This window comes from Elgaria multicarinata, chromosome 12 (genome assembly GCF_023053635.1).
Source record: "Elgaria multicarinata webbii isolate HBS135686 ecotype San Diego chromosome 12, rElgMul1.1.pri, whole genome shotgun sequence".
In the NCBI taxonomy this organism is placed as follows: Eukaryota; Metazoa; Chordata; class Lepidosauria; order Squamata; family Anguidae; genus Elgaria; species Elgaria multicarinata.
Window position 1 is genome coordinate 8,225,064 of NC_086182.1, and position 25,998 is coordinate 8,251,061.

Below are 25,998 nucleotides of genomic sequence, written 5' to 3' on the forward strand. Positions count from 1 at the left end.
CTTGCTTCCATTGAAGGCAAAGACTTGGATTCTTGGGTCATCTCCTTTCCAAACACTGATCAAACACAAAGTTGTTGCCTTAGATGCCTTCCAACTAGGGGTGGGTGAGAAATTTGTTCAGTTCAGATTTTAATGCAGATTCACCGAATTTGCACTTCCTGAAACCACCACACAAACTGGAAGGAAGTTCTGTGGCTGTTCACACTTTCCAAAGCTTTGTGATGCATTTCACAAATAAAAAGAGTGCGCAAAAATCTATACACTGCAAGGAAGAGGTGCACAAAAACGCATGTATTCTGGGAAAGTGGGCAACCTGTCCTGCTTTATTTAGGGGAAATTGCTTGCAAAAACCAAAAGTGTTTATTTTGAGCATTGTGCATGCAAAGACGCATATGCGTGGAGATATGTGCATGAAAGTGCACACGGATTTTCATGCAGACTTTGAAAAACAGTTGAAAAAAGAGACGGAATGAGCGTAATGTCAGGGGGAAAAATGGGAAACTGAGCAAAACGGAGCTAGACAGATTCATTTATCCCTATTTCTGATTATGCCCAGGACCAATTGCTAAAATGAGGCAGATGTTTGCCAGCACAGGTCTCCTTGAAACAAACGGTTGCTATGCCAAGAGCAGAACGGGGCAGCTCACATTGAAACCTCAGTCTGATTCAGGGCACAATCCTATGTGTGTTTACACAGAAAAAAGTCCTGCAACGTCCAGCACTCCCCTAACCAGCTGGCTGAGGGAATTCTGGGGGTTCTAGGCCTTTTTTCTGTCCAAACACCCATAGGATTGCAACCTAAAAGAAATTAGCTGATAAATTTAACAGATGTCCAGGTGAATGGACACATGGGTGCAATGGCACACACTTGTGATTTGAAATGTACGTGTGTTTTAAAGGATCAAAGTCGCAGTGAAGGAGAGCGGAGGCTGGGGCAGGACCGTGAGCAAGAACTTAGATGTGGGATAGAGTGAAACCTTCCCAGAACAATTACACGAGGGTTTGTACCTGATTAAGGAGATGCAACAGCCTTTCGCAGGCCTGCTAGCTGGGATGATGGGAGTTGTAGTCCAACACATCTGGAGGGCGGCAGGTTGGGGAAGGCTGAGTGACAAAACGCTTTTGCATGGGAACCCTCTGCCCTGCCTTTCCCAGCTGCCAGTCATGGGAGGTGGTGTGGATTCCACCTCTTTGAAAGGATATTGGCTGCAGAGGAAGCAGAAACTGCTAATACAGGTGCATTCTTAGGCATATTCTTCCTATCTTTCTATCTATCTATCTATCTATCTATCTATCTATCTATCTATCTATCTATCTATCTATCTATCAGAAGCTCCACTATTTGAAACAAAAGCCAAACATGCCCCGAGTCCAGTCTTCCCTAACCTATGGTTCTCCAGTTGTTTTGGACTACAACTCCCAGCACTCCTAACCATTGGCCATGCTGGCTGGGGCTGATGGGACTTGAAGTCCAAAACATGTGGTGGGCACCAGGTTGGGGAAAGCTGCCCTAACTTGTGGACGGCATGTATCCTGTACCAAGGTACATCTGCATCCTGGTCCTTGCGCCGGATGGCTAGTGGCCTTCTGGCTAGCAGCCTTTTGCTGCCACTGCCGCTTTTCTCCACGCTAAGCTGTTCTCTTTTCTCTTGCCAGGCATGGCCGTGTGTCCTCCATGTGACAATGAGATGAAGTCGGATGCCATCCTTGAACACCTGTGTGCCAGTGAGTTTGGTAAGGAAGCTTCCCATTATCCACTGTTCAGCATCCCAGGACAGGGCAAATTCTTGTATTCTCAGGGGCAGCAATATTCTCCTGCAGGAGAACAGTCCAAGCCTCTTCTTGAATGGTCATGCTCTAGGACACCTTTCTGCCTGTCCTCTAAACGGCTGAGACTACAACACCCATAATAAACCTTTTTTTTCCAAGGCAGCTGAGAACTTTTTATCTTCTATTTTGGGACATGTAAGTCCCTTCCCCTCCTGCTGCTTCTGGGACTACAAAACCCATCACCCCTAGCCAGCATGGGCATTGGCTGAGGACTATGGGAGTTGTAGTCCAACACATCTGGAGGGCAGTATGTTGGGAAAGGCTGCTCTGGAAAGAATTTGGCATGGCTGTGGCGTGCATGTGCTTGATGGGGGTGACGTGCCTTAGCATCTCCCTGGCTGCCCGTTATGCTTGGATGTTTCTCCCATGACACCTGTGTGATGGCCCCGCCCTTCCTCCCAATCCCTCCTCAGGACCCAACTTTTCCACGAAACCTGATTTGCAGTGGATCTGCCGGAGTTTCACATTCTGGCTCCCGATGGTTTAACATGAGCAGCCATTAAAAGCCTCCCCACTGCCTTCACTCGCATATAAATTAGACTGCTGTAATGAAGAAACCTTTGGGTGGGGAAACCGGTTGTGAATCTTTGTGTGTGAAAGGGTTGTGACTAGGGTTGTCATGAGCGCCCCACTGGATCCGGGCATCTGGTGGACTCCCTGCGTCCGTGTCCCGGGACCCAGTCGGGCGCACCAGCATGAGTGTGGACCCTGCTTGAGTGCTCGCAAGGCGGCTACAAGCGCCTGGCAGCTGTCAGCTCTCTCTCTCTCTGCTGAAATTGTGCACCTGCGCTCCTGTGTCAGTGGTGGCCGCCATTGATGCAACGGGGGAATTGCAAAATTTCTGGAGTGTCTGGAAATTGTGCACTTCCCCGTGCTGCGTCAGCGGCAGCCGTAAAGCCTGCATTTGTGCAAGGGTAAAAGCACGAGTGGAACATTCGCGCCTTTAGCTTTGCATGAATGGGGCGTTTATGGCTGCCATCAATGCAGCGGAGGGCACCACGTTGGGGAAGGCTTACGTGTCAGGATGCAAGAGAAATTCGAGATGGACTAAAATGACGTTGGATTCCTAAGAATCTACTGTGGTCCGGCTTCCGGGCCTGGAGTCTGTGGACTTTCAGAGCTTTTTAAAAAAACTTTCTTGAAATTTAAACAACTTTATTCATAGGAAATATGCAAGGTTCTGCAGAGACTGGAAAATATACGTTGGGAGAGGTTGAATGGAACGGAGGACAATACGTGAAATGTTACGTACCAACATAAATTACGTATATTGCTGCGAAGTCTCTTATGGAATTATTTGCGTATTTTTCCGCATAACAATTTTTTTAAAAAATCGAAGCCGTCTGTGAACTGATGCTGGAATGAACGATACTGCACAATCCATGAAACAAACACAAGACCAATTTCACAAAATCCAGGCATCCCTACCTATGGCCCTGTTCAGAAGACACCTTAAACCACGTCTTTAACCATGGTGGTTAAGCCAGAAAGCCAGGCCGTGTTCAGAAGACACCTTAAACCATGGCTTTAACCAGGGTGAAAAAGGCTTTCTGTCTTAACCACCATGATTAAAGCCATGGTTTAAGGTGTCTTCTGAATGGGGCCATTGCGTGGCACTGTGAAGAAGCCTACCATGGCATTCAATGCCGCAGTTATTGGACATGTACAAGTGGGCCTCCAATGCTAAGTGTTCTCTTCATAGACTCATAGAATCATAGAATAACAGAGTTGGAAGGGGCCTACAAGGCCATCTAGTCCAACCCCCTGCTCAATGCAGGAATCCACCCTAAAGCATCCCTGACAGATGGTTGTCCAGCTGCCTCTTGAAGGCCTCTAGTGTGGGAGAGCCCACAACCTCCCTAGGTCACTGATTCCACCGTCGCAATGCTCTAACAGTCAAGAAGTTTTCTCTCTGTTCTCTTGCCAGGCATGGCCATGTGTCCTTCTAGATGCCTGGTGTTTCACTCCCAGGTTTCTGACATCAGGTTGAACTTATCCCATGTTCTGACAGGGCAGTGTTCTGTATTTCCCCGTGCCCTGCCAGGTTCAGCCAGAGATGTGGATGGGGACAGAGAAATACAGAATGATATGATGATAGAATATGGGGTAAGTTCTACTGAATTTCCTGGTAATGGAACGTGGCTGATATTTTCAGTGCACTTGTATACTTTGGCCAGAAGACCTTCAATTATTTATTTTATTTTATTTATTTATTTATTTATTTTTATTTATTTATTTATTACATTTTTATACCGCCCAATAGCCAAAGCTCTCTGGGCGGTTCACAAAAATTAGTATTATTGTGATGGTGATGATGGTGTCGATGATGGAATTGAGGTGAGATCTTAGGGTGGTGGTTCACGAACCCAGAGAAATATCCTTTTCTGGAGATTTCCCTGAAAGCCACCACAACAACTGCCTTCACCAGCAAGGCTCACTTTTGGGTTGTCTTTTGGGTTGGCAACAGCAGTTCCAAAGAACAAAGCAATCTTTTCCCTTCACTGGGTGTTGCCCCAGCTCACTCTTAGGAAAGTAGCTTATGTTTGGGATGATGGTTACAGCAGTGTTTCAGTGGACATATCGCTCCCGGATGCCTGTACAGCCGAGGCTACTTCTGGTATCCGGCCAGGGCAAATTTAATTGGAAAGTAGTGATGTTTACGCCTTGGGAAATGCAACTTTCCTGGAAGGATATGAAAGGCCTGTGGAGCAAGGTGTACGTTCCTCTGGGATTAGTACTTGGGTGCGCCACGTTTGTTGAGGCAGGGAGCGTGACTTTCTTTTCTTTTCACAAATTCTTGACTCTCCCACACGGCCACTTTGCCAAATGTTTCCAAGGCCAGGGTGGATATTTGGAACATATTTTGGTACCCAAAAAATAATATAAACAGCCACTCCTGAGTCCTGGCTTCTCCGGAACATTCCTGGTTCAGCCTGGATGGAGAAACAGACTGGGAAGTGAAAACCTGGCTTTGTATTCAAAATGGTAGCCTGCTTCCTGTGCAGACGAGAGCCAAAATGAACATTTGTAAGTGTTCAAAATTCATGAAATGTCCAACTTCCCTTGTGAAATGTTTACTGTGGCATCTTTGAATTCAAAATCCAAATCCAGATTTCATTTTATTTTATTTATTTGATTTATATCTCACACTTTCTCACAAAGAACCCAGAGCAGCTAACAACCTATATAAAGTACACGCTAAAATGACAAATGTATAATGAAATGCAATAAATTGTTTTGAAAATGGCAGCTCTGAAATTTGAAATTCAAACACATTGGACTTGTTTGCACATATGTCAGTAATTTTGGCATGTTATGAAACCGTCAAATACTAAAATATTTTAAGATGGCAAAAATTTGGCCCATATTTGAATTTTCAGGATATCATATAAAAGTATTTATTTTATTTATTTATTTATTTATTTTATTACATTTATATACTGCCCCCCAGCCGAAGCTCTCTGGGCGGTTTACAACAATTAAAAATAGTAAACATTAAAAGTACACAATTTTTTTTAAAAAAGCATAAAAACAGTATAAAAACAACAACAGTATCCATTTAAAACAACAACAACAAGTATGGTAGTTTAAGGTTTATTACTTGAAATCTGCCAGACCAATTTTGCTCATTTTTGTTTTAAACGGAAGCTTGAACATCGTAGATGTGCAGAAAATTATGAAAGTTTGAAAAAGTTCAGAGTTCAAGCTTTAATAGCCAAACTGTTTGTTTCTGTGCCCGGGCCAGAAGCCTGAGACAGTTGGGGATCTACAGCTGCCATGTTGCTTTGCGCTGCTACGCATGCAGGAAAAGGTGGAGACGGAGGGAAGGCCTTGGGCTTGGCGATTTCAGCCCGCTTTCAGAGTGGACATATTGGCGGCAGGGATGGTGGCGGAGGTGGTGGCAAACACTTTGAGGTGATGATGGCAGAGAAAAAGAAGCAGCCCTAGGGGAAAATGGGTTTTTAAATGTGGGGGGAAGAAGGAAGGAGGTGGGCTTGAGGCCTGAGGGGAAGAAGTGAATGTTGTTCAGTGGCGACCGGTCTGAGGAAGTGAGGGCCAAAATTCCACGGTTGCATTGAAGGAAATAAACCTCCATATAGCTTTTGGAGAACTGGCATAGCATAGGGTGACCATATTTGGGAAACCAAAAAAGAGGACACCTAGTGTGTGTGGGGGAAGCAGCTTTCTGAGTCCTGCAGAAAATACGTTATTCCCCCGCCACCTTAAAGAACCCGATTGGAGTGGAGGAGGGGAAAGGATTTCATTCTGCACCACCACCATCCACTCCAATTGGGGCCTTTTCTATAATGTCCACGAATGACCCACTTTCCCCTTTAAGACCTCAATTGGAGCTCGGGGTGGGGGAATGATGTGCCTCAAGAAAGCATGTCACTCCCTCCTGCCATGCTAATGGCAGCCTTAAAGGGGAAGGTGTGTCATTCCAGGACATTATTGAAAATTATAGAAAATCCCCCCTGACACCATGGAAAGAACAAAAACCAGGACAAATCCGGGGAAATCCTGACAGTTGGTCACCCTAGCATAGCAGGAGTCAAGGAACAATATGTTTCATCCTCAGACTACTAGCACCCATAGCAACATGGGCTTTAGACTAGTCTCTAAAGAATGTTCCAGAAGACTGACTTTGTTGTTCTATTGCATCAAAATCAACAAAGAGACTAAGAGATTTAAGATGCAATCCTATGCATGTTGAGAAGAAAGAAGGCCTACTACTCCCAGCCACACCACGAGAGAGCCTATGCGGCAGGGTCTTGCTATTTACTGTTTTACTCTGTACAGCACCATGTACACTGATGGTGCTATATAAATAAATAATAATAATAATAGAAACATGTCTCCCTGTCCATATTCTCAATGCCATGCATAATTTTGTACACTTCTATCTCTCCTCTTACCCTCCTTTAGTGTATATTTTCCAATGTCTTTTCTCTCAAAATACGATAATGCTCGTCCATTTTTAAAAAATCTGTTTTGATATGGGGTTTTTTGAGCCAAAAGCTGGGTCAGAACATTCAGAAAATGTCAAAGTGGGTGGATAACTGAGTTCTGACCCACACATTACTCTGGGAGGTGTGGACCAAGGTAGCTTATAACACAATTCACAAAGATCAAATTCCTCACTCATCCCTAGATAGAACCAGCCTGATAAATCTAGCTAAAATACTATCACAGCCAGGGACAACCAGACTTATAAATGGACACTTATCTGTTTGCCTGTTGTGAACAACTATGACTTCCAACCAACCAGATAATCGGGAATAACTTTTGCATGTTTTAATTTTGCTGTAAGTTGATCTGGATCTTTTGATTACTTTTTTTTTTTGAGAAAGAAATCTAAGAAATTTAAATAAAGATAAAAATAAAGTAATAAAATAAAAGTTGTTATTATTATTATTATTATTATTATTATTATTATTAATAATAATAATAATAATAATAATAAATCACACCACAACTTAATCATCATTGCTTATTTTCATGTACTGATGGTACATCAAAACTCAGTCCTATAATTAAAAAAGAAATAAATTGGCTGAAATGTTAATGACCACAGCCACTAAGGAGTAACTCCCATTGAATTTAGCCAGACTTATTTATGGGTAGCTATGCTTAGGATTAGAAATTCTAGAGGAATTTTATTGTTGCAATTCCAAATACAAACTGCACCCCCCCCGACTAATGTATGGATTGGAACGTGATCATCACCAGATTTTGCCCATCTACGAATGCTGTCACACAGTTCTCGGCTCCAAAGACGGATCGAAATATGTTTACAAATCCGTATTTTGAGAGGAAAGCTGTTTTGAAAGGTGTGTTTTGAGGGCAGGGCTGGCGCTACCATAGAGGCCACTCAGGTGGCCGCCTAGAGTGCCAAGGTAAGGGGGCACCGAACGCCGCACCCGCAAGCCGCTCTCCCACAGCGGCTCTGAGAGGGTGGCTTCCGGGCACGCCGTTCCGAAGCTGCCCGCCTGCCCCAGCATCCTGGCTTCACTTTGGCTGGGTGCCCACCCAGCTGAAGCAAAGCCACGTCCACCCGCCCGCCCCACTCCAGCATCCTGGCTTCGCTTCGGCTGGGAGGGTGCCCAGCCGAAGCAAAGCCAGAACGCTGGGGTAGGGGGGCGGGCGGGTGGCTTCGTAATGGCACACCCGGAAGTCACTCTCCCAGAGCAGCTTCTGGCCGGGCACGCCATTCTGTAAGCTGCCCCCCCACCCCAGTGTCCTGGCTTCATTTTGGCTGGGCAGGCGAGATGGCACCCCGTGCCCAGGTATGCTGGGGTGGGTGTGGGTAGGTGAAAGCAGCTCACCTGCCTAGAGTGCAAAATAGTCTGGCACCTGCCCTGTTTGAGGGAAGAGACGTTCCAATGTATGTATCTAAATGTAGATTTCCCGTGCAGCGTTAAATGACTTTGCAGACTGAGGAAGAAATGGGACAGAAATGAGTAAACAAATGCCAAAGTGATGTGGACCAGAAATAAACTGATTCATCCCTCTCTGCTTAGAATGACACTGGATGACTGGTGTGTGTGGACAGCTTGGTAACTCTGTCCCACAGGGACAACACAATCCCCTCAGGAACCTCCTTTTAAGAGAAGTTCCCCTTGCTGCCAAGACGTTGGGTCCCTACAAGCTCTCCCAGTGCTTAGTCTGCCATGTGGACAATTTGGCCTTCTGGGGCCTTTCACCAAAGGCCTGAATAACTCATCCAAAGGACAGTTTGACCATCCATTGCATTGTGCAATTGTCCCAGCAACACATGGAAAAAAAGCAGAGTTGGAACAGGCCAAGTATATGGTTGAGCTTTTCCACGCTTTCCCAACATTCGCCTGCCTAGGAGGCGCCAACAATGCGCAGAACCAGTGGCAGCACTTGAATAACAACGAGTTTTCCTGGCCTGCCAGATGCATTCTGGGCAACAGCACATCCTTTCTTCATGAGTTATTTTTTGCTCTGGCTACTGAATGGGTAACGTTCCTGGAAGCTGTGCCCTTCAATGTTTCCCCTCCAGATTACGCACCTCCTGCTTTTATTGCTCATACTTTTAACAAGGAGTTCTTGTTCTTCTTTTTTTTTGTCTTCGGAATCAGGTTGAGACATTTTGGTGCCTGAGATGGAAAATCCAAAATTGCAACCCACCTCTGGCCTAACTAATACAGGGCACAAGACGCTGAGATATTCTCCTGCACGAGGTTCATGGAAGTGCACAGGAGCTATGCAAGAGCCTGACAAGACCCGAGTGAGTCGGTTCCGCCCACCCCCCAACCATGCCACCCTTGACAGAACCCCAAACTTACCACTCTGTTTTGCCTTGTGGTCAGACCATCTCTGGACCCTGTGGCCCCCAATGGCCTCCAAGTGACACTCTACCAATTACTACCTATTCTTTGGCGCCGTCCACAAAGCTCAAACAAAAATACCCGTTTCATATTCTTCAAACCGTTGGAGCTGAGCTGCTTTCCACTGACAGTTGGGTTAAAACAAATTCCAGATCAACGCCACAGGTTGGCATGGTTGGGCACTTGCCAAGGCCCTAAGGTGATAAAGGGCTCAGGTGGAGGAAAGGCGCCCAAAAAGATCAGAGGCAGTGCAAAGCTTTCCTCAGTTTGCCTGCCTTGCCTAAGGCAGGCTAAAGAGATCCACAGAGGAGGCATTCCTGAGGTCCTCAGAGTGACTTGGCAGCATTGTGACAGTAGTCGCTCCAGCACCGCCCCACTCCAGCTTCTGCTGTGGTGTTCCCAAAGTGCTGGAGAAAACAGCAAGGGTTTGTTCTGCCACTGCATCCTCCAGGCACTCAGGGGACCTTGGCAATGAAGCAGCCAAGCAAGCCCCAAGCATCCTCTCCAGCGTTGTGCTTCAAGCAGAGACCCATCTGGTCTTTGGTGCTGATGCTGACTCAGGCCATAGCTAGACCTAAGGTTTATCCCAGGATTGTCCTGGGGTCAAACCTGTTCATCTAAGTGCCACACAGGGCATCCAGCACTCAGGCAGGGACGAACCCGGGATGATCCTGGGATAAACCTTAGGTCTAGCTACGGCCTCAGTATGTCAGGCCGTGATACAAGGCATTGAAGTTGTGGACGGGGAGACATTTTTCCTCCCTCTCCCATAATACTAGAACCCAAAGGGGTCCTCCCACGAAGCTGATTGGTGGGAGATTCAGGAGAGATTAAAGGAAGGACTTCTTCACACAGTGCAGATTATGGAATTATGAAATTATGGAATTCGCTACCAGAAGATGTGGTGATGGCCACCAATTTGGATGGGGAACATGGGCAGGGGGGCGCTGTTGCACTTATGTCACACAGTGCAGAGTTAAATTATGGAATTCGCTACCAGAAGATGTGGTGATGGCCACCAATTTGGATGGCTTTAAAAGGGGGCTAGACAAATTCCTGGAGAAGAAGGCTATCAATGGTTACTAACCCTGATGGCTATGTGCTCCCTCCAGCGGTGGGCAAAGCCTCTTCAAGGGAAGCTTGTCTCCAGTTACTAGGTTTGTCGCTGGAGGTTTACTGGGGTTCCAGAATGTATTCCAGGGTTCCCCAGAAAACCACTGAAGGACTGCAGATGCACAGCAAAGTCGTCTTTTGTTGAATCATAGAAGGGGCCTATAAGGCCCTCAGGTCCAACCCCCTGCTCAATGCAGGAACCCACCTTAAAGCATCCCTGACAGATGGCTGTCCAGCTGTCACTTGAAGGCCTCTCATGTGGGAGAGCCCACCACCTCCCTAGGTCATTGGTTCCATTGTTGTACTGCTCTAACAGTCAGAAGGTTTTTCCTGATGTCCAGCCAGAACCTGGCTTCCTGGAACTTGAGCCCATTATTCCGTGTCCTGCACTCTGGGATGATCGAGAAGAGTGCATGAAGTCACCTTGACTCAGGGATGCCATCACCTGGGGAATTCCTTGATGTGGAATTCGTGAATGTCTTTTTCTTTCTTCACAAAAAGCAGCTGTGCGGGGATTTGCAAGGTTTGGTTTGGGGTCACTGTGTAGGGGAGTGGGCCTGATCCTTCACCCCGTGGGGTGGCCCTGAGCCAAACTGGTCCTCCCTGAAGCTGCTGTTAACTACAGAGTGGAAAGCTTTCGGTGCCAATCACTCCCCTCTGTTTCCCCTTCTGTGGCAAGCGGAAACTTGGAGGGTATTAAGAATGGGGGAATCAGTGCAGGGGCAAATGGAGCAACGTCCCGGTGCTTCGGCCTTAATCCAAATAAGTTTGAGAAATTAATCCTGGGGTGTTCAGACTGTGGCACTCCCACATCACATCTCATTTGGACTGTAGGCAGCTGGTTTAAATGCCGTGGCCCAGGGAACAGCTACCCCAGAGTAGTCCCACTGAAGAGGGGCTGCTTTGCCATGAGCGTACTGTGGGTTGCAGCCAAACGATTACTGTTGTTTGGCAAAGCCTGGAGGTGCTTCTCCTGTCTTCTGTTCCTAATTGCTCTTGGCCCGAGCCTTTTCCAGACATGGCTGTTAGGAATTATTTGGCAATTCTGCTGATTGTTTTTCTTTTGATAGCGTCTATTGATTTTTGGAAAGGGGAAGCAAAAGACCCCCACCAAGGCGTGCATCAGACAATGGGGTTCCCCCCCCCTTCCCTGCTGTGTTTTTCTCTCTAGCTTTGGCCAGGACTCTCCGCTGGCCTGAGCAGCTCCAGCTTGCCAAAAACCCAGCATGTGACTGCAAATCCGGAAATGCTTGTTTAATTAATTTAAGGTATCCGAATGTTGCTAGTTTGTAATCCTGGGATAAGGTGGCCAGATCCACGACGGTAAAGAACAAGCAGTTAATTTGCAGGTCATGGAGTCTTTTGTTGTCAGAACCCTAAACGTTTCCTAGCAGAGAGAGAGAGAGAGAGAGAGAGAGAGAGAGAGAGAGAGAGAGAGAGAGAGAGAGAGGGAGGCAGTTCCCCCCTTTAATTAAAACTGGAGGCGTGCTTTGCTTTTAAAGGCTTGCTTTTAGAGGGTGTAAAAATGTGAACTATCCACCCACAGAGGCGGAGCCAGAGTCAAAGGTAGGCACGGCTGGGCAGCTGCCGAGGGCCCACACCCTAGCAGGGGCCCACTGACCAGAACCTCCTGGACTTGTTTCTTCCCTTCGTCATTGCAAGCTGGTTGTTCTGCTGCCTCTTGCTCGGGGCCAGTCAATGGTGTGATGGTGAGAAGGGTCTAGCACAACGGAGGGGGGAGGACCTCGCAATGTGGTTATCGCAAGATCTCCCCCTCTGACTACACGCGGCATGTGACGTCCCAGGAGGAAGAGGACGTCGTGCCCACAAGGTTTTTTTTAAAGGAGAAGGAGTGCACGAGCGCTCGAGCGGCAAATGTAAGGGTTTTTTAAATAAATAAATAAATTTCCCCGCTCCCCCCACACCTCCAATGGGCACAGAGCTCCTGAGTAGCTCTGTGCCCCGTGCCCAGGTCCCAGCTCCTCATGGTTACTTGCGAGTAGCCGGGACAACCCGCAACGCCCGGCCACACGTTCTGCGGTCTCGGGATCATCCCGAGACCATGGAAAAAGCATGCTAAAAGGGTAGGGCGATATCCTGGGGCAAGGGATGGATCATCCCTCTGTGCTCCTGGGATCCCTTGTGCATCATGTGAATGCACAGGGCTGATTTCGGGGCGATCCCTGGGATATCGCCCCATCTAGCCATGCCTTGGGAGATGCCGCTTCCTACTTGCTCACTGGCTCTCTGTCTGTCAGGAAAGTAAGTGGTAGCATTGATGAGAAAGAGGATCAGATGCAAGAGCAGCTGGTGACAATGTGAGCGAGAAGGTAGACTCCATAAGGGAGGGGGTCCGTTAAAGATGTCTTGCCCGAGGGTCCTCCAACAACTGAGCCGGCACTAGATCCGGGGCGAATGAGCAAACCAAACTTGGAGTTGGGAACGTTATGAATGCGAGCACGCATCCGACAGTTTGCGAAACTTTTCAGCGGGTGCGTGCTCGCGCTCGGAGGTTGGAACGGGGCAGGCTTGTATGTTTGCGGACAAAAATGAATTTCTCATAGCATGTGTTTCCACATGATCTGGCCATGCCTCCCAATTGGAAACTCATACAGAGGCATAAGAGGCAGCCTCCTGTGGGGGGATAATTCTGTGCCATGTCTGCCTCGGGAGGGATTGAATTGGCCTCAATGCTCTTTCTGAGCAGGCGTACACAAGGCTGGTACACTGAATCATGCAGAGGTGCAACTGGGAGCCTCCTCTATATGTGGTTTCCCCAGTCACATAGGAGCATTCAATTAATTTCTTCGGGCACAACAAGAGTCCCCCCCCCTTTGTGAATGGCTGTTTCCTATCACTGGTGGCATGTTTGTGAAGTTGCCTTTGTCTGTCCCCCTTTAAAATTCAGTCAGGTACCCAGAGAGAGATCTTACAGAGAATCCTTATATATATTCTATCTCTGGTTGTCCCATATGAGCTCATTTCATTACTTTTCCAAGGCACGGGCAGAGTTCAAAAATGTCAGAACTAAATTTAATTGCCCATTGATTCCCCTTCTGCTGGTGTCAGGGCAATGCTATGCACGTTTAGACAGGAAAAAGTTCTTTAACTGCTACAGCATTCTCCATCCATCCAAGCTGGCTGGGCAATGCTGGGAGCCGTAGGACATTTCTTCTTCTTCTGTCTATGACTGCATGGGATTGCACCTTTAATTTATTTTGTGTTATGCACCTCGGGATGTCTGGATTTTGTGAAACATGGCCTGTGTGAATTTCGTGGATTATGCAGTGTCATTTGTTCCGGCATCAAAATTTAATTCCACACTCCCCCCCCCGGCCCGGTCATCTGGAAAAATACTCAAATAATAGTAGAGTTGGAAGGGTCTTCTAAGGCCATCAAGTCCAACCCCCTGTTCAATGCAGGAATCCATCTTAAAGCAGATCTAACAGATGGTTGTCCAGCTGCCTCTTGAAGGCCTCTAGGGTGGGAGAGCCCACAACCTCCCTAGGTAACTGGTTCCATTGTCATACTGCTCTAACAGTCAGGAAGTTTTTCCTGATGCCCAGCCGGAATCTGGCTTCCTGTAACTTGAGCCCATTATTCCATGTCCTGCACTCTGGGATGATGGAGAAGAGATCCTGGCCCTTCTCTGTGTGACATCCTTTCAAGTATTTGAAGAGTGCTATCATGTTTCTCCTCAGTCTTCTCTTCTCGAGGCTAAACATGCCCAGTTCTTTTAGTCTCTCCTCACAGGACTTTGTTTCCAGACCCCTGATCATCCTGGTTGCCCTCCTCTGAACCCCCTTCAGACTGTCTGCATCTTTCTTGAAGTGTGGTGCCCAGAACTGGACACAATACTCAAGATGAGGCCTAACCAATGCCGAATACAGGGGAACCAGTACCTTGCATGATTTGGAAGCTACACTTCTATTAATGCAGCCCAAAATAGCATTTGCTTCTTTTGCAGCTGCATCACACTGTTGGCTGATACTCAGCTTGTGATCTACAACAATTCCAAGATCCTTCTCATTTGTTGTATTGCTGAGCCAAGTATCCCCCATCTTGTATCCCCTTTGGTTTGTTTTTCCTAGGTGTAGAATTTGGCATTTATCCCTACTAAATTTCATTCTGATGTTTTCAGCCCAGTGCTCCAGCCTATTAAGATCACTTTGAAGTTTGCTTCTGTCTTCTAGGGTATTAGTAATCCCACCCAATTTTGTATCATTTGCGAATTTGATAAACATTCCCTGCACCTCCTCATCCAAGTCATGAATAAAAATGTTGAAGAGCACTGGGCCCAGGACTGAGCACTGCGGTACCCCACTTGTTACCTCCTCCCAGTTTGAGAAGGTAGCATTGATAAGCACTCTTTGAGTCCAATTCTGTAGCCAACTGTGGGTCCACCTAATAGTTGTTCCATCTAGCCCACTTTTAGCTAGTTTGCTAATCAGAATGTGATGTGGTACTTTGTCAAAAGCTTTGCTGAACTCCAGATATATTATGTCCACAGCTTTCCCACAGTCCACTAGGGAGGTTACCCGATGAAAGAATGTATTGAACACTTACCGTATTTCTTCGATTCTAAGACGCACTTTTTCCCCTAAATTAACAGCTCTAAAAATGGACTGCGTCTTAGAATCGATGGCGTCTTAGAATCAAAGAAATACGGTTTTGTCCTTTGTTTTAGTATGTCCCGTCACCGATTTGGATGGCTCAAAAGCGGGTTTGATAAATCCTCTGAGGAGAAGGCTATCCCAAGCGATTTAGTCCTGGTGGTTACGTTCCTCTGCAGGGGCGTTGCTTTTCCTTCCTGGAAACCTGCTGCTGCTTCAACCTCTGAGCTCCAACGAGGGTTAACGACTGAATCCGGCCCCCTATATGAGGGTTTGGGGTGTGTGTGTGGCGGCACTTAAGAGGACCTTTTGCCTGAGGCGGCGCAGAAGTCACTCCGAGTCAATAAAGGAAACGGAGCCATTCGCGTCTTCCCCGCCCCTTCTCCCTCCCTTCTTAGGCGCGAAACCAAACTCTGGCGTTTCCCGCCCTGGATGCAGCGGAGAGCGGCTGGAGGCCTTTCGGGGTTCGTCTCCCCCTCTGTGCTCCGGACCCCCAAACCTTTCAGGCTGCCCCTCGGCCGGCCCCCTCCTGCCCGCAGCCCCTGCCGCTCCTTCCTGCTGCGACCCTAGGCTCAGCGGGGAGGAAGCAGGAGGGCGGCAGAAGGGCTCTGGCTTCGTCCTGCGTCTGTGCAGGGAGGGCGGTGGGGTTTTGCTTTGCAGCAGAAACAAAACTCCGAGATGGAGGGCAGACACAGACAGGAAATTCAGGCAGCTTTTGACAGGAAGCAAACTACCGTATTTCTTTGATTCTAAGATGCCCTTTTCCCCCCCAAATTAACATCTCTAAAAATGGGGTGTGCCTTAGAATCGATGGGGTCTTAGAATCGAAGAAATACGGTAGCTATAAAAAGAGCATCTTCGAACTGATGGATATCACCACTTGTTCTTCCAGATTGCCAAGAAAGGGCCATGCAGAATATTAATCTGTCATTCATTGCCTACTTTTAGTCTCTGACTGGGCCCACGCACACCACCAATTGGTTCACCAGCTCAGAGCTATCTGGCTAGTTCTTTTGTGTAATCCAGCTTTCTCTCCACCTGATGCCCTTCTGATGTGTTGGACGGCAACTCCTGACATTCCCAGCTGGCCAGCATGGCCATTCCAGATTGGGAAAGGCCTGGTCTAGTCTATTTGAGGAGCTGCATTCCCTGGGGTGGGAATCTTATCAGGCAAAACCTTACTTCTGGCACATAACATAAGCTCTAATCTATCCAGACTCCACGTTCTCATGAATTTCCACCAAGGTAAACATTGCTATCTGGCAGGTAACACTTTCTGGGGAGAAAGCCAGATCTATATAACGAAAGCTTACATTGTTATGGTGTGTGTGTGTGTGTGTGTGTGTGTGTGTGTGTTGTTGGCTGGGTTGGGTTTAGCCTGTCCTTTTCTTTTCTGTTCTCTTCTTTTCTCCAGTATCCTTTGGAATGCAACCCCAGCAGTGAGAGGAGATGGTTTTGGCACCCTTGCTGAACTCCTCAGGTTTGAGCCCTTCCTTCCACAAAAATGTACGCTCGTGTGCAGCGTGAGAAGTGGCTCTCGGTTGCAGCAGCCTTTCCCATGCAGCAGTGTAGTGGTCCATTTTGAGGTCATGATGATGGTCCCCACAACCACATTCCCACAGAGAGTCCAAAACTGCATTGGTTTCTGGCTTTGATTCAGATCAACACCCCAGTTCCAGCTGTTTTGATCTCCCCAGGAGCAAGTCTTCTGTAAAGTGAATGTTTCTTAAGGTGCAATCCTAGGCATGTGGAGACAGAAAAAATTCGAGGTCTTCTAGAGGATACTCATTTTGCTGCTCTCCTGTGCTGGCCCCAATTTGTCACCTTGAGCAAGGGCTTCACCTTGCCTCATGGGAGGGCCGGCTCTATGTTCCTGGGAATAGCTGCACTTCTCGAATGTGTGCAGATAGGTGAGATTTTTGCTTCAGTTCATTTTTCATTGAGAACTTACCAATATTCACAAAGTTCTTCATTTTTGGGAGAGGAAGAACTTGATTTTTTAAAAAAATTGCATGTGGAAGGAAGCAAAATGAACCAATTTGCCTGCCCCTATTTGTACTACTAGACAATTCCACGTTTTCTGTTTTCATTTCAGCTGCTCTGAGCTTCTTGGCTCACACGTAGAAATGGAAGGAGAAAATTTTGTCAGGAACAGCTTGGGACATTTTGGTGCCTGCGGTGGGAGACGAAATAGCACTCTCCGTCCGACTAATTTACATGAGGCACAACCCATTGGGAATTAATACTGACCAAACCTCATTAAAAAAAAATAAAGGACAGCGGTGCTCCTGGGTGGCCCTTGTTGATTTCGATGGGGATTTCCAACGGGTGCTACCTGCTGAGATATAAAACAGGGCTGCTGAGAAAAGATACCAATTAAAATCACACCAATTAAAATCAGTCTGAAATAAAAAACATTCCCAGGGCTCTCTAAAAAAACAACGTTGATCCTGTTCCGATAACATGCTAAGCCATGGTGGTTAAGCATTTCAAGCTTAGCCGCGTCATGTGAACTATGGCTTAGCGTGTTGTGTGAACCATTCCTGACCATGGTGGCTACATAACCATGGTTTAAACAAACTCACTAACCATTGGCTGCAAAAGGGTTAGCAGCTTAGCCATGGCTTAGTGTGTTGTCTGAATAGGGTCATTGTATCTCCCAAGGGAGGGAATTCCATAAATGAGGGGCCACCCCTGAAAAGTTCCTGTCTCTTATGCTTGCTCCTTCCTGGTGGGCATACTAGCAAAACCTAAAGAATTGAGATGCAGCCATAGAGAAATCTTTGCTTTCTGGTACAGTATATCCTATAGGTTGATGTGTGTGTTGCCCTCTTCTTCTTCTTTGCTCCACAAAGACCTTGTCCATGTGGCAGGGGTGGGGTGGGGGAATGGTTTAGGAAGGGGCTGCTGGTTTTGCTATCCCCTCCCGCCCCCCAGCATCTGCCATCTGAAGTGGCTGCCTCACTTTCCCTAATGGCAGCCCCAGCCCCACGGAAACCCAATCCACAGCGGGAGAAGATGTTAAATTTCTCACACCTCACTTGTTCAGTCCATTCCTGCAGTTTTTCAGTACTAATTCCTTCTCCCGTGGCCTTCTTTGGAGACAGGATACCCTTTCCATTTTGTTCCTGCCATGCAGCCAGCGTTTGCGGGATTCCTTCTCGAAGGGCAATGGAAACTGAAATAAAATCAATATGCCGTTTTGTTTTCTTACCTCTCTGACTGGCAGGTTGTTGCCTGAAGCTTTCTAGTCTTACAGATTTAATGGATCTTCTGGCAGTTTTCCTTCTTTGGAGAAGGAAGAGGGAGGTTTGCCCAAAGAGAGCTTCCCTATTCCTCACTCCTTCCATTCCACATGGGTCAGGCAGAGAGACTCCAGTCTACCTCCAATGAAAGGGGCCCCATTCTTCAGTGGTGGAGCACAGGCTGGGTGATGCACCTCGGGCTGGATCTCGGGGCTGAAGTCCTGGGCCCCCACAGCTAGGAGTGCTGGAGAAATCTGCAATGAATTCAAAGGAATTTGGATTTCCATGAATCCAACCTGTGGATTCCATAGCAGTCCAGCTTTTTACGAGGCATGCACATTCCATGGACTTGTGGATCTGAGTTTTTCACTTGTGTGTGTGTGGGGTGGATTTGCATGAATTCGGATTAGCACTAATTCAAATTAACCAATGCTCATTAGTGCACATGTGCAAGTGAGCGATGTGAATTAGTGTAAGTAGAACGAAATTCTGGTAACTCGCCCCACCATGAATCAATGAGCCAACAATGGTAGGAATGACATCGGATAATCCACAAAACACAGATGGAATGGATTGAACAGAATCTGAACATCTCTACCCATAACCTAGGGTTCCTCTCCCATCCTGAATGACCATCCAGTGAGTGGTAGGTGATGGGGTGGTTGCAGACAGGTCTAGTGGAGATGTGTTGATATAGGGTGACCATATGAAAAGGAGGACAGGGCTCCTGAATCTTTAACAGTTGCATAGAAAGGGGAATTCAGCAGGTGTCATTTGTATATATGGAGAACCTGGTGAAATTCTGTCTTCATCAGAGCAGTTAAAGTGTAGGAGCTATACTAGAGTGACCAGATTTAAAAGAGGGCAGGGCTCCTGCAGCTTTAACTTGTGATGAAGAGGAAATTTCACCAGGTTCTCCATATATACGAATGACACCTGCTGAAATTCCCTTTTCAATACAACTGTTAAAGATAAAGGAGCCCTTCTTCCTTTTCATATGGTCACCCTACTTGTACCAATTGTATGTATTCCCCTTAAAGGAACTAGGTCAAAGGTCCAGTTGTAGTTTAGAAAATCCAGAAGAACAGAGAAGTTAACCAGACAGTTGACCACAGCAGAAGTAGTGTCCAGTTTGGGATAAACAAGTATGTCAGAAGGGATTGAACATTCTGCGAGAGGATGAACTAAATTGATGACGTGGACTAATAGATATTTTAGAATAAATTAATATGTATTAGGAGGGAGGTCTTTGTCTTTGAGAAGGGTATTTAAGTCTGAACACAGAGGGACTTCCATTTCTCCCAGGCAAACCCAAGGACTCACTGAGGCCTACATGGACACAGCTCAAGTAATTTCAGTGCCTTAGGCAGCAGATTGAAATGCTGCCCTGCTAGGGTGATTGAAAATATAATAAACTTGATAACTGACAGTTTGTCCCCCTGAAACTGTCACTTGAACTGAGACACATCAGCCTAATGATAACAAGGGACCACCTAGAAGTTGTGGGATTACATTGGAAGGACTAAGCTAGCACTGGAAACTGGACTGGGGGGTGACCATAAACATGATCCTTCATTTTTATGTTACCAGGAGTAGAGTGGTGTCAGGCTCCTGGATAACCCAGGTCCAGGGGAGGCCTCTTTGAAGGAGGAGGATTTTGATCCCTCAGCATGCCTCACTCCCGCAGATTACATGGAGGCAACCTGAGGAGTCCCGCTGCAGGGATGTCTGAGCTCCCAAAGAACTCTTTGACGGTAGCCCTGCAGTGGTTCCTGACTCGTCCCTCGTCCCTTGGCTCTTGAGCATCCTACCTGGCGGTGACAAACCTGGTGGGATGTTGGCTAGGGTGACCATATGAAAAGGAGGACAGGGCTCCTGTATCTTTAACAGTTGTATTGAAAAGGAAACTTCAGTAGGTGTCATTTGTATATATGGGGAACCTCGGGAAATTTCCTCTTCTTCACAATAGTTAAAGCTGCAGGTGCCCTGCCCTCTTTTAAATTTGGTCACTCTAGTACAGCTCCTGCAGCTTTAACTGGTGTGATGAAGAGAGAATTTCCCCAGGTTCCCCATATATACAAATGACACCTGCTGAAATTCCCTTTTCTATGCAACTGTTAAAGATACAGGAGCCTGTCCTCCTTTTTATATGGTCACCTTAGAGTTGGCTATGGAGTGGCCACCTGGCCTCCAGGAGACCCTTTTGCCCAGGGCTTACTCAGGAGGAAGGGTCTGCTTGGGAGCAAGGGTCTACTTATAAGAAGGAAAACCCCGCTGTAGCCGATGAAGAAGCAGACCCAGCTGCAAATGGTGAATCAGGGACAGCTGATATATAAGCCCTCAGTCTGTCCCCAGATATTTACATGTTAACAGCTTGCTCTAGCTGTGTGTGTAGGACACATGGAAAAGAACCACAGGGAGTAGTGATGCCTCCAATTTTAACTCATATACTTCAGCTATCATAAGGTTTGGAAACCCGCTCCATTAATACAACTTTCTAGTCGTGTTGTGTTTTTATTTTATTTTATGGTGGCTAAGAGTTCCAGGACACAGCAAGCAGGCTGCTCTTCGCAATGCAGAAAAGAACAGGTTTTGTTGCCCTTTTGCCATAGGAGGCCTTTTGAAAATGTTCCTCTAAAGCTATTGAGAATCTCTCAGGGATGGCGAGAGCAGTTTGCTTAAGCAGCTAGACAGACAGCTTTGAAGTACGGCTCCATTTGGAGCAGCCCGTGAAAAATGGGTGGCAATTACGTTCTGTTCTTTCGGTGGCAGGTCACTGCAGGGAGCTATGACTTCCCATTTGCTGAGATGGCAGACGGGAGAGTTCTTTTGTAGAACATAGGAAGATGCCTTATTCTGGGACGGACCCTTGATCCATCTAGCCCAGTAGCATCAACATTGACTGGCAGCCATGGCTCTCTAGGCTTTAAGGCATGATTCTTTTCTAGATCTTCCTGGAGTTGCCGGGGATCAAACTGGAGAACTTCAGCGACCCAAGCTCATGCTCTCACCACTAAGCTATGGACCCTCCTGATGTGGGACATTGTGTCCATGTGTACATCTGGAGACAGAAAACTATTTTTTCCTTTTAATCAAAGCATTGCAGGTTGGACGATAGATGACTTCTTGTTTACTGGTTAACAGAATTGGTAGGTTTTTCAGTGAGGTGGCTGTCTTAGGCAGCAGATGCTGGTGGATGGCAGTGGTATTCCCCAGCTGTTCCCTCTGAGATCTTTTTGGTCATTCTCTGAAACCCATGGCAATTCCCATCCTCCGTGCTTGCCTGCTGCTATCACAGACCCAGCCATGAGCTTGGAGTCAGAGGAAAATGACCCAGCTACTGTACCATGAGCTGAGAAACTGGACCAGCTCTTGATACAGAACCTGAGGCTAGACGTCAGGAGCATGTGAAACTGGTGCCAGGACCTCAGCCGATGCGTTCCCCTGAGCCCAGTAAGCCTGAGGTGTCACATCCCTCCTGCACCACCATGCTTGGACAAAGGCTCAGGGAGCACACTTGTCAGGAGGCCACAGAAAGAATGAGACGCGTCCACCATCAAACCTTGATTGGCTTTTTGAGGAACCACACTCCAAGTGGGGTACAGGGGTGGAGCTTGGAAGGGGTAGACTGGGTGGAGGGACTCAATTCACTATGGACCTGGCTTGACTTGTGGGTACCTCCTATGGATGGATCAGAACAGGCTGGCTCATCTAGTCTAGGTGTGTGCAGAAGGTTAATCTCCAGATATTTTGGACTTCAACTCCCAAAGTTAAGAACATAGGAAGAGCCATACTGGGACAGAGCAAAGGTCCATCTATCCAGCATTCCGTTCCGACAGTGGCCAACCAGTTGCCTTCCCCCCCGCCCCCTTTCCAACTCTACAATATCCCTTTTTAGGTGCAGTGAACAGAAGTGGACACAGTATTCTAAGTGTGGTCACACCGTAGATTGCATTCCTGATCATTGGCCATACTGGCAGGGGCTTCTGGGAGTTGAAGTCCACATCGACTGGAGATCTACCTTCTGCCTACCCCTGCCACAGAGCTGCCGCCCCAGGACACACACTCCAGTTGGCCCTGCACATGTGCATACCTTGCTTGGCTTATGTAGCATATGCATGCTTGTGCCACGGATACATTTCTTTGAGTGGGCAGCAAGCAGGCTCTGGATGGAGTGGCAAAGAAGCGCTGGTACAGTGTTGGAGGACAGCGTTCTGTGTGCCACGCAGCCTGTCCTGGGCCACCAGACAGCCCTGTCATGTGGAGGAGGCTGCTGTCCCATTGCCAGTGTTGATGGAAGACTTAACTAGTTGACTTTTGTACACCGAATGGGGAAAGGTGCATTGTCCAGCTCTTTGCAAGCAAATACAAGGAGGTATACAACAGAGTTGTCCATTTAGCAAGTGAATGGTCAAGCACACAGGTTCTAGTCCAATGGGGTTCAGGCTAAGGCATGGGTGGTCAAGAGACCAGGTAGAGGTTGGAGCACAGTCAAGCAGTTAGATATGTGGGGTCAGGAGCAATTGAGACAGCAAGCAGAGATTAAAACGCAGCTAAGCAGTCTGATCCGTTACATAGTCCAGAAGCAAGGCCAACGAACAGTCCAATATAGTCAGTAGCATGGCGCATCAATTGCAAGCCAAGGTAGCAGACACGGGACCTGGCCGAGGTGTTGTTTCCAGCAGTTACCAGAGAGAGCTGACATAGCTGGAACTGCTAGAGCCCCACCCTGGGCTCAGCTGCATCACGTTAGAGGCTTGTCAGATGTCCTCCTCGTGAGGAGAGCCCAACTCATAAGTAGTCCTCTTCAATAAGTGAGCACCCCTTCACCTGGTCACCATCTTATCATGGACTTTAAGCCACCAGCATTCTGGAGGGTAGGTGGCGACCCAGCATCCCCCTCTGCTTTTCTAGGAGGCAGATTCAAAGGCATCACTCTGGAGGGTCCCAAACCATGTTGACTCATGGCTGGGTCTGCTGAAGGGGGCAGCTGCTTTTGATGGTTGTGGTTTCTCCCCTGAAGATGCCTCCAGTGGTAGTGTGACACCTGAGGCCCTGGCAGGCATTGTCCTTTGTCTTAGGCATCAAAATGCCTTGGACTGGCCCTGCTGCGTTTTGCCCCCTTCCTGTTCTCTGCTGCCTGCAGCTTACCGCTCATGCTTGCATGTATGTACATACACTATTTTTCTTTCTCTCCTTGCATCCAGCTGGGAATTTCCTGTATGTTATTTGGCGATGCTGTAAATTAGCATTTTGCTGAACTCTCTTCTGGGTGAATGATGGCTGGGGATGGAAGGGGAGAACTGGGGTGGGGGGTCAAGCACGTTGGCTCAAAGCCTATGGACTTGGATGGGATTCCAGGTTCTCCATCACTTCTGCTCTTGGGACCCCACCTGGGAGAAGACACTGGAGAGTGTGTCAAGCTGATGGGAAAATCAGGGTTCCAGCGAAGGGGAGGTGTTTGCTTTGGCAGCTCCGGTGAAGGCCGGGAGCCAAGATGCAATCTGTGTTGATAAGTGGCTATGTTTAAGCTCCGCTCTGTCCCTTGTGCTTCGTGGGGGTGGGGTGAGGGGTGAAGGCATCTTTCCAGAAGAGACTGGAGAGTTCCAAGCCGGCCTTCTCTTCCAACAGTTTGTATGATGGGTTCTCTGGAGGCCAGGAAGATTAACTGTGGCGACGTGGTCCTTGCTACGGCAGGTCCAACATCCAGGCCAAGCCAGGGCATTGCTGGTCTGCACTTTTCTACCTCAGGAGCAGATGGAAGGGACAAACTACGTAGGGCTGCCTTCAAAAGCTCTTGGAAATTTCATCGTCTGCTGTGGCCAGACAGTTGACCGGGGCCGTTTGTAGGGAGCACCACAGTGGAGGCCGGTGGCTTTGATGTCAGTGAGTTGGTGGATCTGCTCCAGGTTTCTGTCAGGACCAGTTCCGAGTCAATTCTGAGGCGGCCCGAGGCCAAAGCGCATTGGTTCTAAAGCTTCAGGGTGCCTCGGGCCACTTCGGATAGTGCTGGACTCACCTCCCTCACCCCACTCACCTGCTGCAGCCACATTGCTGCCGTGACCAGGAAAACACGGCTTCCTCTTGAGAACCAGGCTGCAATTTCAAGGTATCATGGGGTGTCTGGACCGCAATCTACAGTGGCCGTAATGGGAAAATGGCCCTTTGTAGCCACCATAGTTTGTGGCCATAGATGTACTAAAACAGAGCCCCACGATATCTTGAAATCACGGCCTGGCTCTCAGGAGGATGCTGCATTTCTGGGTCGTGGCGGCGGTGGGGCAATACTGGAAGTGATGGGGTAATGTGGTGGCAGGAGCAGCACGGTGATGGCAGGTGAGCGGGTAAGTCCCAGTGGCAGCAGCTCTGGGTTGGGGGGGGCAAGGGAGGGAGCATGGAGTCAAGAGTCCAGTGGACTCCTACCCAGACTAGCTCCCAACTTTCCTGGGTGCTGGCTGCATGGCTGGCACCCAGGTACCCGCAAGGCCAAGTTGCCTCGGGGGCCCCCAAATCTCGCATTGGCTTCGGCGCCAAGGTGAGGCAGGCAACCCCCGAAGCACCCTGAGGTGGATCGGGGCTGTTTCAGGGGCTCTGAAACGACCTCCGAGGCGAATCAGGGGGACCATGCACAGTCCTAGTTCACAGGACACACAAAGCCAGAATGTTTAGCTCAAAATGCTTTACCACCACGGCTTAGCGTGTCGTCTGAACAGGGTCTTCATGTCTCTGTAGCCCTAGCAAGTAGCCCAAAAGATGATTCAGTGCTGGTGCTGAGTTTGTGACTCAATATATAGATGGTGTTGTTTATGCAGGCTAGCCATGGGTGTAAATCATGGCTAGGGGGCTGCAGAATGCACATGACTGGGAGTACAAAATCGACCACGTGATGCAGCCTCACCGTGCCAAGATGTGGGACTGGTGAACTTTGCTACATTGCTTTAGTTGCTTGCCACCCTGGGGAATTCAGTCCACGGATGAGGTTCCCAAGCTTCTGAAAAAGTGGGATTTTGCCCCCACAAAAGCTTACGGTATTAGACATGTGTTCATTTTAAAGTGCCACAAGTCCTTTTTGTTGTTCAATTCCCCTAGGGCTTTGTTTTCAATGAAATGGCAGGGCTGTCTTTGTAACAGCCATGTCTGACACTGTCCTGTTTCCCTAGGAATGGAAACAAGTCCTTTCTTCCACCCACCCCGGCCACTCCATGAACAAAGGTGTTTGGAACAGTTTTTCACTGTCCCCCTAGAATAGGAAAGTGAAGGTGATGTGACTTCAGCAGAAAATATTCTCTTTTTCGAGCTGAGTACTTTCTCTTCGTTATTGGTTGCAGCTTCAGCCCACAGTTCACGTTCCTTTGCGGCGGCTGTGGGGTGGAATTCAGTTTATAGGGTAAAAATGACAGCAATGTGTTGCACATTAAAAGAGCCCTTTCTCTGCCGCTTGGCTCCTTGTTTTGATCAAGCACATATGGCCCTTCAGTGCTAACTTCTTTCGGCAGAACTTTTCTGCCCGCGGCCGCGTTGGGCTCGGGGCGTGACTCCCTGTTGCCTCCCCACCCCCACGAGATCATTTCTTGATTTTACGGTCATTTTACCGTGTGTAATTGCTTCAATCATAAAACACAGAAGTGATATTTTTTGTTCCCCCCCCATTCCATACTTTACAACTGCTTCTCCAATCCTGACACGTTAGACCAAAAAACAAAATAAAAAAAAACTTCTTGCCAACTTTAATTAAAAAGAAATACTCTGAATATGTCATTTTCCATCATAGCACCTCTTACAGGACTACAGGAATATAATGGAGTTTGTTTCGGTTGCCCTGATGCCCAGCACATTTACTTG

At 47.8% G+C, this 25,998-nt stretch overlaps 2 protein-coding genes across 7 annotated transcripts in view; one reads left to right on the plus strand and one right to left on the minus strand.

Moving 5' to 3' along the window:
- The window catches only part of LOC134407234 (secreted frizzled-related protein 1), a 520,297-nt gene that overhangs the window by 486,148 nt on the left and 8,151 nt on the right, over positions 1-25,998 (plus strand). The window contains exon 2 of one of the 5 annotated variants that reach the window (XM_063138885.1): positions 1,657-1,734. The exons of the other annotated variants lie outside the window; for them this stretch is intronic. Coding sequence (XP_062994955.1) covers positions 1,657-1,734 — 78 coding nt within the window. The remainder of the gene's footprint in view (positions 1-1,656; positions 1,735-25,998) is intronic. 5 annotated transcript variants of the gene reach the window in all.
- The window catches only part of GOLGA7 (golgin A7), a 355,413-nt gene that overhangs the window by 162,436 nt on the left and 166,979 nt on the right, over positions 1-25,998 (minus strand). The window lies entirely within an intron of this gene.